Genomic DNA, 17,069 nt, shown 5'->3' with positions numbered 1-17,069 from the left:
CAGGGAAATTATGAATATACAAAAGAACAAGAAATGGCAGAAATTATGAACAATCATTTCAAATCAGTACTCACAATTGAGAACTCGCCCAACTGTGAGTGAATAGAGAGACAGAAATCCCCCCAATGAAGGAAGTAATTGTAACACAGAAGGAAATCAACAACCAAATAAAAAAACCTTGATGACAGAAAATCACATGGGCCGGATGGAATTGTAAATTGGATACTGAAAGAATGTGTAGAGGAGTTAATGGATAAAATATACAATATGATCAAATGCTCGCTATAAGAAAGAAAGGTACCACAAGACTGGAAAAATACAAATATTTTACCAATTTATAAAGGAGGAAACAAAGAAAGTCCAGCTAACTACAGACCGGTCTCCCTAACAAGCACTGTAGCAAAAATATGTAAAAAAGTGTTCAAAAGTAGATGGGTTAAACAGCTGGAAGAAAAAACTGTACTGAATCCAAATCAATTTGGATTTAGACAAGGAAGGTCACGTACAACAAACCTGATCTGCTTCTATTTGAGACTAATAGAAATAGTACAAGAGAGGGATGGGCAGACTGTGCCTATCTAGTCCTACAAAAAGCATTTGATAAGGTACCACACAAGAAATTAATAAGAAAAGTAGAACCAGTAGGTGGCATTGGAGGTAAATTATTAGAATGGATGGAAGACTTCCTGTCTGAGAGAAAAATGAGGGTAGTAATTAGAGACAAATACTTGAAATGGGAAGAAATGATAAGTGGTGTCCCGCAAAGGTCATGTTTACCATATATATAAATGACATGGATGAAGGAATGGAGTGTTATATGAATTTCTTCGCAGATGACGCAAAAATATTAAGGAAAGTATGAACAGAGGAGGATTATGAATCATTACAATCAGACCTGGACAAAATCTGGAAATGGACTCAAACATCTGGAGAACAATATACTAAATCCAAGACAGTTCATATTTAGACAGGGAAGGTCATGTGCCACAAATTTGATCTGTTTCCATTCAAGGTTAATAGATATAATGCAAGAAAGTGATGGATGGGCAGACTGCTTTCCTGGACTTACCAAAGGCATTTGATAAAGTACTACACAAAAAATTATTAATAAAATAAGAAACAACAGGACATATACAAGGAAAATATTGAAATGGATGGAAGATTTCTTGCATGGAAGAAAAATGAGAGTGGTGCTCAGAGATAAACTCTACTTGGGAAGAAATGATAAGTGGAGTCCCACAGGGTTCAGTACTGGCTCCAATAATGTTTGCTATATATGTAAATGACATGGATGAAGGTGTAGAATGTTACATGAACTTCTTTGCAGATGACACAAAACTACTAAAGAAAGTAAGTACAGAAAAAGATTGCGAATCACTACAGAGAGATCTGGACAAGGTCTGGGAATGGAGTCAGAAGTGGGAAGTGGACTTCAACATTAAGAAAAGTAGTATAATAAAATTTGGAAAAAGTAAAAAAAAATATCAGGACATATAAAGTTGGTGCAAAGGAAGTAAAGGAATTTGGTTCGGAAAAGGACCTAGGAGTAATCATCACCAAAGACATGTCCCCAGACAAGCAGATAAACAAAATAGTTGGAGAAACCCACAATTTGTTGAGATAAATAAAAGTGGCTTTTAATTACTTGGATGGGGAAAAAGTAAAGAAAATACTAGTCACACTGGTAAGGCCAAGATTGGAGTATGCAGCAACACTATGGACACCCAGTACAAAATAGAATATAAGGAAAATAGAATCCAAAAAGCAACAACAAAGATGACCCCAACACTTTCAAAACTGACATGAGCAAAGATTGTCTAAACTGGAATTACCTACCCTGAAACAAAGAAGAGAAAGAGGTGATATGTTGGCCATTTACAGAATTATGAAAAGCATGGAAGTCCTTGAAAGAGAAGAATTATTAAATTGGGATAGAAGAAAAACAAGGGGACATGAAAAGAAGCTCAAAAAGGACAGTTATAGAAGAGATTAAAAAAAAAAAAAAAAAATCCACACAAAGTGGTGGATGTCTGGAACAAATTGGATTAAAAAATAGTATGTACAAACACCATACATGAATTTAAGAATAAACTAGATATTGTGAGATACAAAGACAGATCACCATGAGCATAGCTCCCCTTCCCATATAACTAGGTAAATACACACATATAGAAGGTGACATGGAAGGATGCTTGAAAAAGGACAGTTATAGAAGAGACCTGAAAATGAACAGCTTTCCTCACAGAATGGTGGATGTATGGAACAAACTGGATAAAATGACAGTGTATGCAAAAACCATACACAACTTTAAGAACAATTTAGACACTGCAAGATACAGAGACAGGACACCATGAGCATAGCTCCCCTTCCTGTAAGATACAACTAAGTAAATGCACACACACACACAACAGTCGAAGTGACAGCAAAGATTGGAACTCCAGAAAAAAACATCAATTTTCGTGGATATCAACGGCGAGGGAGTACCTTTTTGTATTTACAGGAAAGGGGAAAGCTCGTAGTGTAGTGGGAAGGCGATGAAAAAGGAGAAGGGGAGGGATTACTGAGGAAAATGGAAGGAAATGAGGAAGGGGAAGACTGGATCGAGGAGGCCATGCACCTTGTAAACAAACAAAGGCCGGATGATTTTGGTGAAGAAGAAGGGAATAGCAAAAATGTAAAGATAAGAAATATGGATGAGAGCAGCACAATGGAAGGTGAAGATAATAGTTTCCATGGATTTAATGAGGGGGGGGGGTTACCAACCTCCCCCAATTAGCAAGCCTAGAGGAAAAACTTGAGAAAATGACTGAACATTGGGAGAATAGGTTCGATCAACTTACACGGATTGCGCAGAGAGTTGAAAAATTGGAAGAACTAGAGAAGGTGAAAAAAAAACTAACTAAAGAAATAGAAGAATTAAAAGGACAGTCAAAAGAAGTAAAAGATGAGAATGAGGAATTAAAGAGGAATAATAAAGAGTCTATAGCAAAAGAAGCACAGGATTGAAAGAAAATCCAAGAGAACAACAAAAATGTATTTAATGATATAGTGACACAGCAGATGAAAGAACAAACTGAAGACATAGTTATTAAAGTGATGAGGGAGAAGGAGTAAGAGACTTAGCAGATATAAAGAAGTGTATAATTATATTAGGGATGGAAGAGAAGCATAATTTAAATAGGACTACTAGAATAAAGGAGGAAAAGGAAAAAGTAAATAATATATTTGAAGTAGTTCAAGAAGATGAACCTGAAATAGGAAAACAAATTGAAGAAATACATACATATACCAAGGCTTTTTTCCCCCTTTCAAGGGAGGTAGCCAAAAAGAAAAAGGCATAAAAGCATTCCCACCCATTCCATCCCTAAATACACTCCACTCCCCTCCACCCTCCCTCTTATCTTAGCACCTCCTGGATGATGGGTCATCCCTGCACCTTGTCCACTGCCCTGGGTCAGAAGCAGTGTCACAAGTCACAGCACATCCACAGCAAGGCTGCTTCATTAAATCGGCGACCCCCCTCTCAGTCCCCCCCATGCATAAAAGGAGAAGACGGGGAGAAATCCCTTTGGGCTGCATCAAATTTTGCTCACACATACTACCTCACCCCCCATCCCCTCATCTATTCCACCTCATGCATCACAACATCATCCATATACAACCATTCTCCATTCACCACTGTCTTCGGTCCTCTCCCATCCTTCCTCAACAGACATTCCCCTTTTCCCCAAAGCCCTCTTCACCCCATCCATCCATCTCATCCTAGGACGTCCCCTCATGTTCACTCCCTCCACATCTGCCTTCCATACCTCTTTTACTAGTCTTTCTTCACTCATTCTTTCCATGTGTCCAAACCATCCTAATACTCTTTCATCAACCCTGTCTCCCAGCTTCCTTTCCACCCCTGTTCTCCTCCTCACCTCCTCATTTCTCACTTTATCTAGCCTAGTAACCCCCATCATACTTCTCAGACACCTCATCTCAAAACATTCAAACTCCTTCTCTCTTCCTCTCTTATGTTCCATGTTTCTGCCCCATACAGTGCTTTTGGCACAATCACTCCTTCATACAGTCTTCTCTTAGCATCCATTCCCAAATGTCTATTCCTCAATACACTTTTTAATCCACCAAGGCATTTACTCAATTCTCTCAATCTACATTCTACCTTTTCCTGCCACATTTGCACCCAAGTATCTAAAACTATCCACTTCCTCCAGTCTTTCTCCCTTAATGCTCACTTCCAGTCTGCTGCCACTTTCACCCCTTGTACATCTCATCACCTTACTTTTACCCACATTTAACATAATGGAATTTGGAAAAAGTAAAAACAGAATATTGAGAGATTATAGAATTGGTGAAAAGGTAAAAAAAGTAAACTCAGAAAAAGGCGTAGGAGTGATGATCAGCAAAGACATGACACTGGATAAGCATATTAATAAAATAGTCGGAGAAACCTATAATTTATTGAGGTCAATAAAAGTGGGATTTGCCTATTTCGACAAGGAAATGATAAAAAAATAAAAAAAAATAAAAAAAAATAAAAAAAAAATTAACTACACTAAGAAGACCAAAACTCGAATATGCAGCAACACTATGGACACCCAGTACCAAAAAGAATATAAAGAAGTTAGAAAGAATACAAAGAGCAACAACAAAACTGGCACCAACTCTTTCCAAAATGACATATGAACAAGGACTGTCCAAATTAGAATTACCAACTCTGGAACAAAGAAGGGAAAGAGGAGATTTACTATCTGTAGAATTATGAAGGTAATGGAAATCTTAGATAAGAATGACTTATTGAAATAGGACAATGGAAAAACAAGAGGACATGAAAAGAAACTAAAAAAAAAGATAATTACAGAAGAGATCTGAAAAAAATAGCTTCCCACACAGAGTGGTAGATACTTGGAACAAATTAGACAAAGAAACAGTGTGTGCAAACACTTCAAGATTTTAAGAAAAAACTTGATGCTGAGAGATACAAAGACGGGTCACCACGAGCATAGCTCCCTTCCTGTATAATACAACTAGGTAAATACACGCACACAGTCGTCGGATTGACGGCGAAGATTGGAACTCCGGAAAAAACGCAATTTTCGTGGATTTCAACTACGAGGAAGTACCTTCTTGTATTAGTAGGGAAGGGGAAAGCTTGTGGTGTAGTTGAAAGGGGAGAAGGGGAGGGATTACTTAGGGAAATGGAAGGAAATGAGGAGGGAGACAAACGGGCTCCCCCTGACAGCAGAAAAAATATAAACGAGGTCTGCTGACGACACGGGAAATTGAAAATATCAGTAAAAGCATTAAGGTTAGAAATATAGATAAGAACAACACAATAGAAAGTGAAAATAATAATTTCCATGGATTTAATGAGGGGGGGATGCCAACCTCCCCCAATTAGCAAATCTAGAAGAAAAACTAGAGAAAATGACTGAACATTAGGAGAGTAGGTTCGGTCAGCTTACAAGGATAGCGCAGAGAGTTGATAAATTGGAAGAGGAGTTAAAGAAGGAGAACCAAACCCCAACTAAAGAAATAGAAGAATTAAAAAGACAGTTAAAAGAAGTAAAAGATGAGAATGAAGAATTAAAGAGGAATAATAAAGAGAATAAAGAGTCCATAGCAAAAGAAGTACAGGGTTGGAAAAAAGTTCAAGAAAATAACAAAATTGTATTTAAGGATATAGTGGCACAACAGATGAAAGATAACTAAAGACACAATTATTAAAATGATGAGGGAGGAAGAGAATATAGTGAGAGACTTAGCGGATAAAAAGAAATGTATAATTATATTGGGGATGGAAGAGAAGTATAATACAAATTGGAGTACAAGAATAAAGGAGGAGAAGGAGAAAGTAAATAAGATATTGGAAGTAGATCAAGAAGATGGAATAGAAACAGGGAAAGAAATAGAAGAAATATATAGACCAATTAAGATCAAATTCAGGTCACAAACAACAGCAGAGAATATCTTAACAAAAACAGGGAAACTAGCAAACAGTGAACAATTTAAACATATGGATAAAAAGAGAAATGAATAAAGAGGAAAGAGAGGATGAAAAAGCCAAAAGACAAGAAGCTAAGGGAAAAAACGAGAAAAAGAGAAATTCTATTGGAGAATAGTGAATATGAAAGTGAGAAAATGGTACATAACAGAGAAAAACGGAAGGGGAAAGGAAAACACGATGGAAGTAGCAGAAAATTGAAAAGGTCTTGCACAAATATAGATGGCTTAATAACAGGCTTGAACGAACTGAATGTACCTGAAAGAAAAAGAACCAGACATAATGGGAATTGTGGAGACAAAATTGAAAGGTCCACTACCACCCAACAGTGTAGAACATGGTGCATATAATTGTTGGATAAGAAACAGAGAGGTAAAACAAGGAGGTGGAGTTATGCTCCTGACTAAGAAGGATATAAATGTGAGGAATGTCACATATGGAAAAAATAGAGTAGAGATGATTATGATGGAAGTGGAAGACAAAGATAGGAAGAGCAGAAAGTTTGTAATAAATTATGTGCCTCCTAAAACAGCCTCGTGGGAAGAGAGAGAACATAAAAGTATGTTAGAAGACACAAGGATAACATTAAATAAGATAATGGAAGATGGAGGAAGAATAGTTATAATGGGTGACTTTAATTGTAAAGAAGTCTGCTGGGAAGAGATGACAGTAAAGGGTGGAGACGACTCATGGGGAAATGTACTACTTGATATGATTATTGACCATACAATGACGCAATGGATTCAAGAGAACACTAGGTATAGAAATGAAGAAGAACCATCGAGACTGGACCTAATAATCACATCAGAACCTGAAATAGTGGAAAAGATTGAATATAAGACCCCAATAAGTAAAAGTGACCACATACTGGTTGAAATTGAACTAAATGAGGAAAAATACATAAAAAGAAATGAACAATATAGAAAAGGAAGATTGATGCATGAAAAAACAAATTTTGATGAAATAAGAGAATTCTTTCAAAAAGAAGACTGGGAGAGAATACAAAGAGAAAACAACAGTGCAAGAGAAATGGAATATTTTGACAAGAATTTATAAAGGAGTGGAAAAGTATGTCCCAAAACAAATGCAAGAAAAAGAATATGTAAAGTGCTGGTACAACAAAAGTTGTAGGGAGTTAAAAGATAAAAGAAATAAAGCTTGGACAAAATGGAAAAAAGACAAAAGACCTGAAAAATGGAAAATATATACTAGTTATAGAAATGAATATGTACAAGTGTGCAGAGAAGAAAAAAGAAAATACGAAAAAGATGTCATAGAAAAATGCAAAGACCAACCAAAACTATTTTACAGATTTGTAAATAACAAAATGAAAAATAAACAAGATTTAGAGAAACTACAACAAGGAGTTGAATACACAGAGGAAATAGAAATGGCAGAAATTATGAACAAGCATTTTAAATCAGTGTTTACAAGGGAGAATGTACAACCTAGTGATATCGAATGTGAGGAGAAAGTTCCCCCTATGAAAGGAATAGAAGTAACAAGGAATGAAATAATGAAACACTTGAGTTATCTTGATGTCAGAAAATCGCATGGACCAGATGAAATAGCAAACTGGATTTTGAGAGAATGCAGGAATGAACTGGCAGACAAAATACATAGCCTAATAAACAGTTCATTGAAAGAAGGAAAAGTTCCAAAAGATTGGAGAAGAGCAAATATAGTACCTATATATAAAAGGGGAAACAAAGAAGACCCGTATCTCTAACAAGCACGATAGCAAAAATTTGTGAAAGAATTATCAAAAGTAGATGGGTAAGGCATTTAGAAAAAAACAACGTACTAAATCCAAGACAATTTGGATTCAGACAAGGATGATCATGCGTCACAAACTTAATATGTTTCTATTCAAGGCTAATAGATATAATACAAGAAAGAGATGGATGGGCTGATTGTGCATTTCTAGACCTAAAAAAAGCTTTTGACAAGGTGCCACATAAGAAGTTGCCTAAGAAATTAGAAACTACAGGAGGAATACAGGGCAAACTGCTGAAATGGATGGAAGACTTTTTGCAAGAAAGAAAAATGAGAGTGGTGATAAGAGACAAACACTCTAATTGGGATGAAGTGATAAGTGGTGTTCCACAAGGAACAGTTCTGGCCCCAATAATGTTTGCTATATATATTAATGATATGGATGAAGGAATTGAAAGCTATTTGAGCTTCTTTGCGGATTATGCAAAACTGTTGAAAAAAGTGAACACGGAAGAAGATTGTGAGTCACTACAGAGTGATCTCGATAAAGTATGGAAATGGAGTAGGAAGTGGGAGATGGAGTTCAACACTAAAAAGTGTAGTATAATGGAATTTGGAAGAAGCAAAAAAAGAATAGCAGGATCATATGAATTGGGAGAAGAAGGAATAAAAAAAGTAGAAAATGAGAAGGACCTGGGAGTCATTATTATGAATAATATGTCCCCTGAGAAACATATAAACAAGATTTTTGGAGAAACTTATAATTTAATAAGAACAATCAAAGTGGCATTTACATACCTGGATGAAGAAATAGTGAAGAAAATACTAATCACTTTGATAAGACCAAGATTGGAATATGCAGCAACGATGTGGTCACCAGGAAAAAAATATATATAACAAAACTTGAAAGAATACAAAGAGCAATTACAAAATTGGCACCAACACTCTCAAAACTATCATATGAAGAGAGACTAGCAAAACTTGAACTACAGACATTAGAGCAAAGAAGAGAGAGAGGAGATTTGATAACTATAGAATCATGAAAGGCATAGAAACTATTGATAGAGAGGATCTAATAAAATGGGATGATAGAAATACAAGAGGACACAGAAAGAAAATCAAGAAAAACAGTTATAGAAGAGATCTGGAAAAGAACAGCTTTCCCCACAGAGTAATAGACATTTGGAACAAATTAGATGAGAAAGTGGTGTGTGCAAAAACAATACATGAATTTAAAAACAGTTTAGATAAAATGAGATATGAAGACGGGACACCACGAGCATAGCTCCCCTTCCCGTAAAATACAACTAGGTAAATACACACACACAAAAAACAAGGATGGAAGAGAAATGGAATATACTAAAAGAAATTTGCAATGAGGGTGTGAACAAATATGTACAACAAAAGTAAGAAAGCATACATAAAGAACTAGTACAACAAAAAGTTTTGTGAAGCTAAGGATAAAAGAGGCAAAGCTTGGAAAAAAAAAAAAACGAGCAAATGGCAAACATACATCAAACTAAGAAACAATTATGTAAAAATACGCAGAGAAGAAAAGAGAAATTATGAAACAGAATTAATAGAAAAATGCATGGAACAATGTAAACAATTTTACAAATGTGAAGGTTAACCAAAAAACAAACAAGAAATAGAAAAGTTGCGCCAAGGAAGTCATGAATCTACAGAAGAAAAAGAAATGACAGAAATTATGAGCAACCACTTCAAATTGGTATTCAAAATTGAGAACACACCTAACTGTGAGGGAATAGCGAGACAGAAAACCCCCCAATGAAGGAAATCAACGACTAAATAAAAAACCTTGATGTCAGAAAATTGCATGGTCTGGATGGAATTGCAAATTGGATACTGAAAGAGTGTGTAGAAGAGTTAACAGATAAAATATGCACAATAATCAAATGCTCACTCAAAGAAGGAAAGGTACCACAAGACTGGAAAAATGCAAACATTGTACCAATATATAAAGGAATAAACAGGGAAAATCCAACCAACTACAGTCTCCCTAACAAGCACAGTAGCAAAAATATGTGAAAAAGTGATCAAAAGTAGATGGGTTAAACACCTGGAAGAAAAATCTATACTAAACCTAAATCAATTTGGATTTAGACAAGGAAGATCATGTACAACAAACCTGATCTGCTTCTGCTCGAGACTAGTAGATATAATACAAGAGAGGGATGGATGGGCAGACTGTGCCTATCTAGACTACAAAAAGCATTTTATATGGTACCACACAAGAAATTAATAAGAAAAATAGAATCAGTACGTGGCATCAGAGGTAAATTATTAGAATGGATGGAAAACTTCCTGACTGGGAGAAAAATGAGGGTAGTAATTAGAGACAAATACTCGAAGTGAGAAGAAATGATAAATGGTGTTCCACAGGGGTCAGTGCTGGCTCCAATCATGCTTGCCATATATATAAATGACATGGATGAAGAAGTTGAATGTTATATGAATTTCTTCACAGATGATGCAAAAATATTAAAGAAAATAAGAACAGAAGAGGGCTGTGTTTCATTACAATCAGACCTGGACATAATCTGGAAATGGACTCAAAAGTGGAAAGTGAACTTCAATATCAAGAAATGTAGCATAATGGAGTTTGGAAAAAATAAAAACAGAATTTCAAAAAATTATAAAATTGAAGAATTCAAAAAAGTGCACTCGAAAAGAGACCTTGGAGTAATAATCAGCAAAGACATGACACCAGATAAACATATAAACAAAATAGTCAGAGAAACCCTCAACCTATTAAGGTCAATGAAAATGGCATTTGACTATTCGGATGAAGAAATTATTTTAAAAAAATATTAGTTACATTGATTAGACCAAAACTGGAATATGCAGTGACACTATGGACACCCAGTACTAAAAAGAATATAAGGAAACTAGAAATAATACAGAGAGCAATGACAAAATTGGCACCAGCTCTTTCCAAATTAACATATGAACAAAGATTATCGAAACTGGAACTACCAATACTGGAGCAGAGAAGAGAAAGAGGTGATCTACTGACTATCTTCAGAATCATGAAAGGGATGGAAATCTTTGATAGAAATGATTTGTTAAAAAATGACGATGGAAAAACAAAGGTCATGAAAAGAAACTCAAAAAGGATAACTATAGAAGAGATCTGAAAAAAAACAGCTTCCCACATAGAGTGCTGGATATCTGGAATAACTTAAAGAAACAGTGTGTAAGTATGTAAGTACTATTGAAGATTTTAAGAAAAAACTTGATGCTGAAAGATACAAAGATAGGTCTCCACGACCATAGCTCCCTTCCCATACAGTACAACTAGGTAAATACAAGAGGACACAAAAAGAAACTTAAAAAGGATAGTTACAGAAGAGATCTGACAAAGAATAGCTTCCCACAGTGATAGATATCTGGAACAAACTGAATGAAGAAACAGTGAGCGCAAAAACTATATAAGGTAAGATCAAACTGGATGCTGAAAGATACAAAAATGGGTCACTACAAGCATAGCTCTCTTCCTGTATAATACAACTAATTGAATACACACAAACACACACACAATGTACTTCTCAAACCTGTCATCTTAAACATATTTGGGCTCCTTTGTACCTCCCTCATATTCTAAGTCACCATTCCATACTGTGCCATAGTCACAATCACATCATATTCTGTACAGTTATGATAATAGATATTGAAACTATTTTGTCATTGTTTTATTATGTGAGCAGATTACTGAAAGTGATATTTCCAAATGCAGAACCGACTTCTAAAATGTGTGGAAGAATATGACATCTATGCCAATAAATGGCGCCCCCTTCCTGAGTTGTCTCTTGCCCGCAAGTATGCTGCTTATGCTGTCAGTGGTAATAAAATCTTTGTGATTGGTGGACAGCACATCAGTGAAAGTGAAGGTCACAAAAGTGTTCGACTACTGGAATCTATGGAAGTATTTAATATTAAGGATGAGGTAAGGCTTACTTATGTGTGAATTATTTGGGCTGAGCAGTGATTGAATTGCATTAGTACATGTGATGTGCAAGGAGTGAATAGCTTATCCAGCAGCATAAAGGCAATTCCATCAGGTAGAGGTAAGCATGAAATTAATTTCATTATCTCAAGATAGTAAAAGGTACCATTTGTGAGAAGAAAAATAGTCCAGTGCAAAGAAAAAAGTTTTAATGCCTTTTTAACATAGCAATATGGTGTTTTGTACCTTCTTCAGTGAGTGTATTAGCATGGTTGTAATATTCCATTCCATTGAAATAAAAAATATATAATACCTCTATGATATACCAGTATGATATTCCTCTTCTTCATTGAGTATATTAGTTTAGTTGCAGTGTTTAATTGCATTGAAAAATGTGCATCAGGATTGGGCCAGTAGTGGTGCTGGGAGGGTGATGAGGTGCACCCTTTGCATGGTTTAGCCAAAGAGGGGTGTGGGGAGATGTGATAGGAGTGAAAGTAATAAGGAATTTCCTTTCCCAGCAAAGATATATAGAAAAACAGAGGGATGTTGGGTGGGTGTGGGATGAATGAAGAGTGGGTACTTTGACTGGATATCTCCCATTGGGGGAAGAGGTTTTTTGGTGTATAGATAGATGCCTATCTCCTTCATAGTCTAAGGCTGCTTTTACACTGAGTGAGTCTGGGCCAATTCTCACCAAATGCTGTGAATTTGAATAGCCAGAAGAAGACTTTGCTTGCAGCATTCTAGACTTCCCTAAAACCACTTGAACAATCTGTCTAACATTTGTAAAAAAAAATTTAGCTCCTTTCATTTTGCCATTCAGCTTCTCAATATATGATGCAAAGGTAATTTGACATTTGAAGATTGGACAAACAAAAGATTGTAACCAACATCGTTTCTACTCAGATGAACTGACAACAGTTGATGAGAATCAGCTGAGACTCGCTCAGTGTTAACGCAGCCTTATCTTTGAGTTTGTCTGCAGATACCTGATTCTTATGACACTTTTTCATTCCCACTAGATATTAGCTTATTTCCCTTACTTTTATAATTCACATCCAATCCCACTCCTCCATTTCCTGCTACATGTGACCTCAAATATTTAAAGATCTCCACCTACTCGAGCTTCTTACCTTTAAATTCACCTCATATTTATCCCGTTATTGTAAGCCTATACATGCACTCCTCCAGTCCACTGGCACACTTCTGTCCCTTTGACACACATTATAAAATCTCATTAGCCAGTTCACAATATTAACTCCTTGCTTTTTCAAGCACACCCATATTCCTTACTAGCTTTCATATCTTTCAATGCTCAACTAATCTACTCTTTTTTTCTATAACCATATCCCCTTTATAAGGGGAAAGGGACTTTTGGTATGCATGTATATCTGTATATATATATGTATACATATGTATACACATACATGCACACACACCCTGTGGTATGGGAGAAAGACTACTGCCACAGTGTTCCCACTTGAATCATAAAAAGGTGACTAAAACGGAATTGGGATAGGACTAGGCATCCTACTCTCTGTAGCCCCAAAGGGGACATTTCTATAAAAGCAAAGGCATAAGATAGTCTGGGAGCTTTCCAACCAAAACCCTAAGGTTTGGGTCTTAAATGTGCATGAATGTGGTACAGATGAGAGTAAAAGGGAAGAGATAGGATGAGTTTGAGTATGGGAGTGTAGTTGGGAGGGTGTCAGGAGTGAAAAGAGGAAGAGGGAGAGAAGGGGTGGCTATACTAGTAAGTAAAGAGAGGTAAATGTGTGGTGGAGCAGAAAGAGGTTAATATGGATGAAGTTGAAACTGGGAAGTGAGATCTAGGTTTTTGTAAGTGTATATAGGCCCAGTAGTAAGAAGAGTGTAGAGGAAATGGAGGCTTTTTGGATAGTCTCAGTTCTTTGTTTCATTTTTTTCATTTGCTTTATTTCTATGTTCCTTTTTCATTTTCTTTATCGGTCATTTCTTTTTTTATCCATACATATTTGTGTTGTTCACTGCTAGTTTTGTTGTTCTAGATAGTACTTCCTCTGCAGTCATTTGAATATCTACCTATCCTATATGTTTCTTAAATTTCTTTATCTAAACTTTGTCCCTCCTCTTGAATCTCTTTCAGAATTTCTTTAGCAATCTCTTTTTCCTCTTTTTCTCTTTGATATCTAGGAACATCATGCTTCTCTTTGATACCATAGATTACAATGCACGTTTTTTTTTTTTTTTTTTTTTCCTCCACTGTGTCCCTGACCAAATTACCTTTCTCTCTAATCACTTGCATTACTATTTCCTTGGCATTCTCCTTGACCTGCTGCTCCACTATTTCTTTAAAAGAAAATTTTTGACTTTCCTGTTCTACTTTCCACTGTTTCATTATTTCTTGGAAGTCATTTTCTTTTATCTTTTCTTCCACTTTCATGGTCGCTGCCTGCATTTGATCCTTCATCTCTTTAATGCCTCATTCCTATTCATGTAATTTTTCAATCTTTCATTTTCTCCCTTTATCCTATTTAGTATCCTATTTATTTCCATTTTCAACTCATCCATTTCCCTGTTATTTTCTTTATTGGCCTTTCTTATTAGGGCTACTTCTTTGTATATAATTTTGCATTCACTTTTAAGTTTTAGTATTTCATCTAACAAGTCATTGATTTCCCTATTTCTTATATTTTTAAACCTGGGTTCCCTTTCCATTTCTATACCTCTATACATACTAGAATTATCCTTATCAAATCTAGAAAATACATTTTCAAACCTTTGGTATGTCTTTGGTGTTTCGTTCAGGCACGTCCTTTTTGGGAGAACCACAAGTGGTGACTCGACTCTACTTACATCTAGGCATCTTTTTGTTGGTTCCTTGTCCCTATGGCCTTAATTTTTTCCTTCCATTTTTTAGTAGCTGATCATAAAAAAAAAAAAATAAAGATACAAAGATGGTTATATTGTCGGCCACTCGAATTATATATCTCCTATCTCGTTTTGAGTAAACAACTAGGTAGACGGTTGGTTGGTTCCAAATTCGTCTGTCGGCAAAGTGCTAGTTAGCGGTCCGGAGCATGTTTTCAATACCTCTTGCTTCAATTGCTGCATGTGATGCAGTAGTGTGTGTGTGTGTGTGTGTCCCTCGGGTTGCAGTTATATAATGAAGTATGTGATGTGAGGACTTTCCATGTGTTGTTCAGTAGTTAGTATTTTAATGTCTCTTCTTCACATCTTCTGCACATCTTACTGGAATTTGTACATGAACCCTAGAGTACAGTATTTGATTTTAGAAAATCAAGTCTTATATTTTCAATGTACTTTCAAGGATGAATGATTAGATTTCTTGTTTTTCAGCTTTGGGTCTCTGGCCCACCTCCACAAGAGGAAAGGTTTGGTGCTGTTGCAGTTGGTCATGCTGACTGTGTCTACCTCTTTGGAGGTGTACGCCCTCTACAGTGTCCAACCTCACAGGGCCTTTTGAAGACCTGTGGAATGGAGTTTTTGTCACCTCGAGATGGCTTAGGATGGCTACACCATGGGGACCCAGATTTAAGTTTTAGGGGAAACACTTTCCTGAAAGCAGTTGTGTGTGGTGGTGAAATTGTGGTTATTAGCCGCAAAAATAACACAGACGATGGTTCTCTCATTTGTCACATGATGAAAGGGTGGGGGTACTGGAACTTCTTACCCCGTCTGGAAGTTGTAGAAGAACCAGCTGATTGCACAGTGTATGATCTACCACTATCCACCTTTTCCAAGTTACCAACAATTGAACTAAATATTACCGGCACTGGAACCACAGAAGCGCTCTAATTACTAGATTTAAGGGTATATCATTCTGTAAAACAGTACCTCATATTTTAGATTTCTGGAAGAAGTGATATGCTAAGCATTTACATTTATTTTTGTTTGATGGTAGAATTTTAACAAATTGATAACTGACTGTGTGATAGATTCACATAATAGCAGTGGGGGTTTATAAATAGAAATGGGGTTTTATGAATGACCCAGTTTCTCTAAAATGTAAAGTTAACATTTGAGTGTTTTGATTTGATCTAAGATATATTTATGTTTATTGATATATGAAAAAAAGAGTAACTCCCTAATATTAAGTGATGAAATAGAAATTCATTTTTGGATATTGAAGATTTTTACAAATATTTTGATGTAATGATTATGAGGATCAACTCTTTTTATATAACATATGAAGCTATAAGCAGAATCTGTTTTGTTTGTCAAAATATTTACGATTTTATACTTGGAGTATTTATTTGTAGAATGACTTTTTAGGGTGTAGACGTTTAAAATTTGTAATACATTAAGTTGGCATTGGTTTTGCATGAAAAGGTGATATTAATAGTAGTAGAATGTATTGCAAAGGGTAATAGTGCAGATATTGTGCAAGCATTTCCTATGTGACATTATAGTGTCCTTGTAGTTAAACAGTCATGTACTCACATATAGAAAAAAAAGTCTGAAGCTATTTTCTTATTTACCTTCATTGAACCCATGATATAAGGATGAAGGTGGGGGAAGATCAATCAATCCTTTGCTCCTGGTCACTCATGGTGAAAGAGCATCTTTGTTGTGGATGTGCTGTGTCTTGCTGCATTGCTTCTGATTCAGGGCAGTGGTAGATAGAGGTTTGGAATTGGAAAGAGAATCAAGGTTTAAAAATATCCTAAATAATCAGGAGATTACAGAATTAATAAATAGAATTATAGATCTGAAAGCTGAATACAAGGCAATGTATAGAGAGGTAAACCAACTGAATGCTGAAACCAACAGAGAGCTTAATGATATAAAAAAAAAAGGAATTAAGTATAGTCAAAATTGAAAATGAAAGAATGAAAAATATAGTGAACTCCAAACTGAAACCTGTGAAAAGTCTAGGGTAAACTTACTACGGTAAATAGCCTATAACAAAAGAGAAAATTAAAATGTGTATAGATAAACTCAAAGTTAATAAAACACCAGGGCCTGACGGTTGGCATCCAAGAATCTTAAAGGAAATGAAAAATGAGATTGTTGTTCCATTAGAAATTATTTTCAAGAAATCCATCATATCTGGAGATGTCCCAAGAGAATGGAAGCTAGCTAACGTTACTCCCATATTCAAAAAAGGTGACAAAAAGAAACCAAATAGCTATAGGCCTATAAGTTTGACTTCAATCGTAGGAAAAATAATGGAAACTATCATCAGAGATGCTATCGAACATCATTTAGAAAGTAACCGTTTGATAAATGATAGCCAGCATGGTTTTAGACGGAAATGTTCTTGCATGACTAACTTGAATTCTACAACACAGTTATCTCGAATTATGACAAAAGAAACAATATAGATTTAATATATCTAGACTTTGCAAAAGCTTTTGATACCGTCCCCCACGA

The 17,069-nt window shown here is 35.7% G+C and overlaps 1 protein-coding gene across 6 annotated transcripts in view; it reads left to right on the top strand.

The window, feature by feature from the left end:
- LOC143018171 (gigaxonin-like) overlaps positions 1-16,157 on the top strand; it is a 68,887-nt gene extending 52,730 nt beyond the window's left edge. For all 6 annotated transcript variants that reach the window (XM_076173343.1, XM_076173342.1, XM_076173344.1 and 3 more), the window contains 2 exons: positions 11,481-11,690; positions 15,033-16,157. In XM_076173343.1, coding sequence (XP_076029458.1) covers positions 11,481-11,690; positions 15,033-15,491 — 669 coding nt within the window. In that variant the 3' untranslated portion in view covers positions 15,492-16,157. The remainder of the gene's footprint in view (positions 1-11,480; positions 11,691-15,032) is intronic.
- Positions 16,158-17,069: the final 912 nt, after the last annotated feature.

Source organism: Oratosquilla oratoria, chromosome 34 (genome assembly GCF_046742065.1).
Source record: "Oratosquilla oratoria isolate Oo_2021 chromosome 34, ASM4674206v1, whole genome shotgun sequence".
NCBI classification, from domain to species: Eukaryota; Metazoa; Arthropoda; class Malacostraca; order Stomatopoda; family Squillidae; genus Oratosquilla; species Oratosquilla oratoria.
The sequence above is the reverse complement of the archived record's forward strand: the minus strand, read 5'-3'. Positions and strand labels throughout refer to the sequence as shown.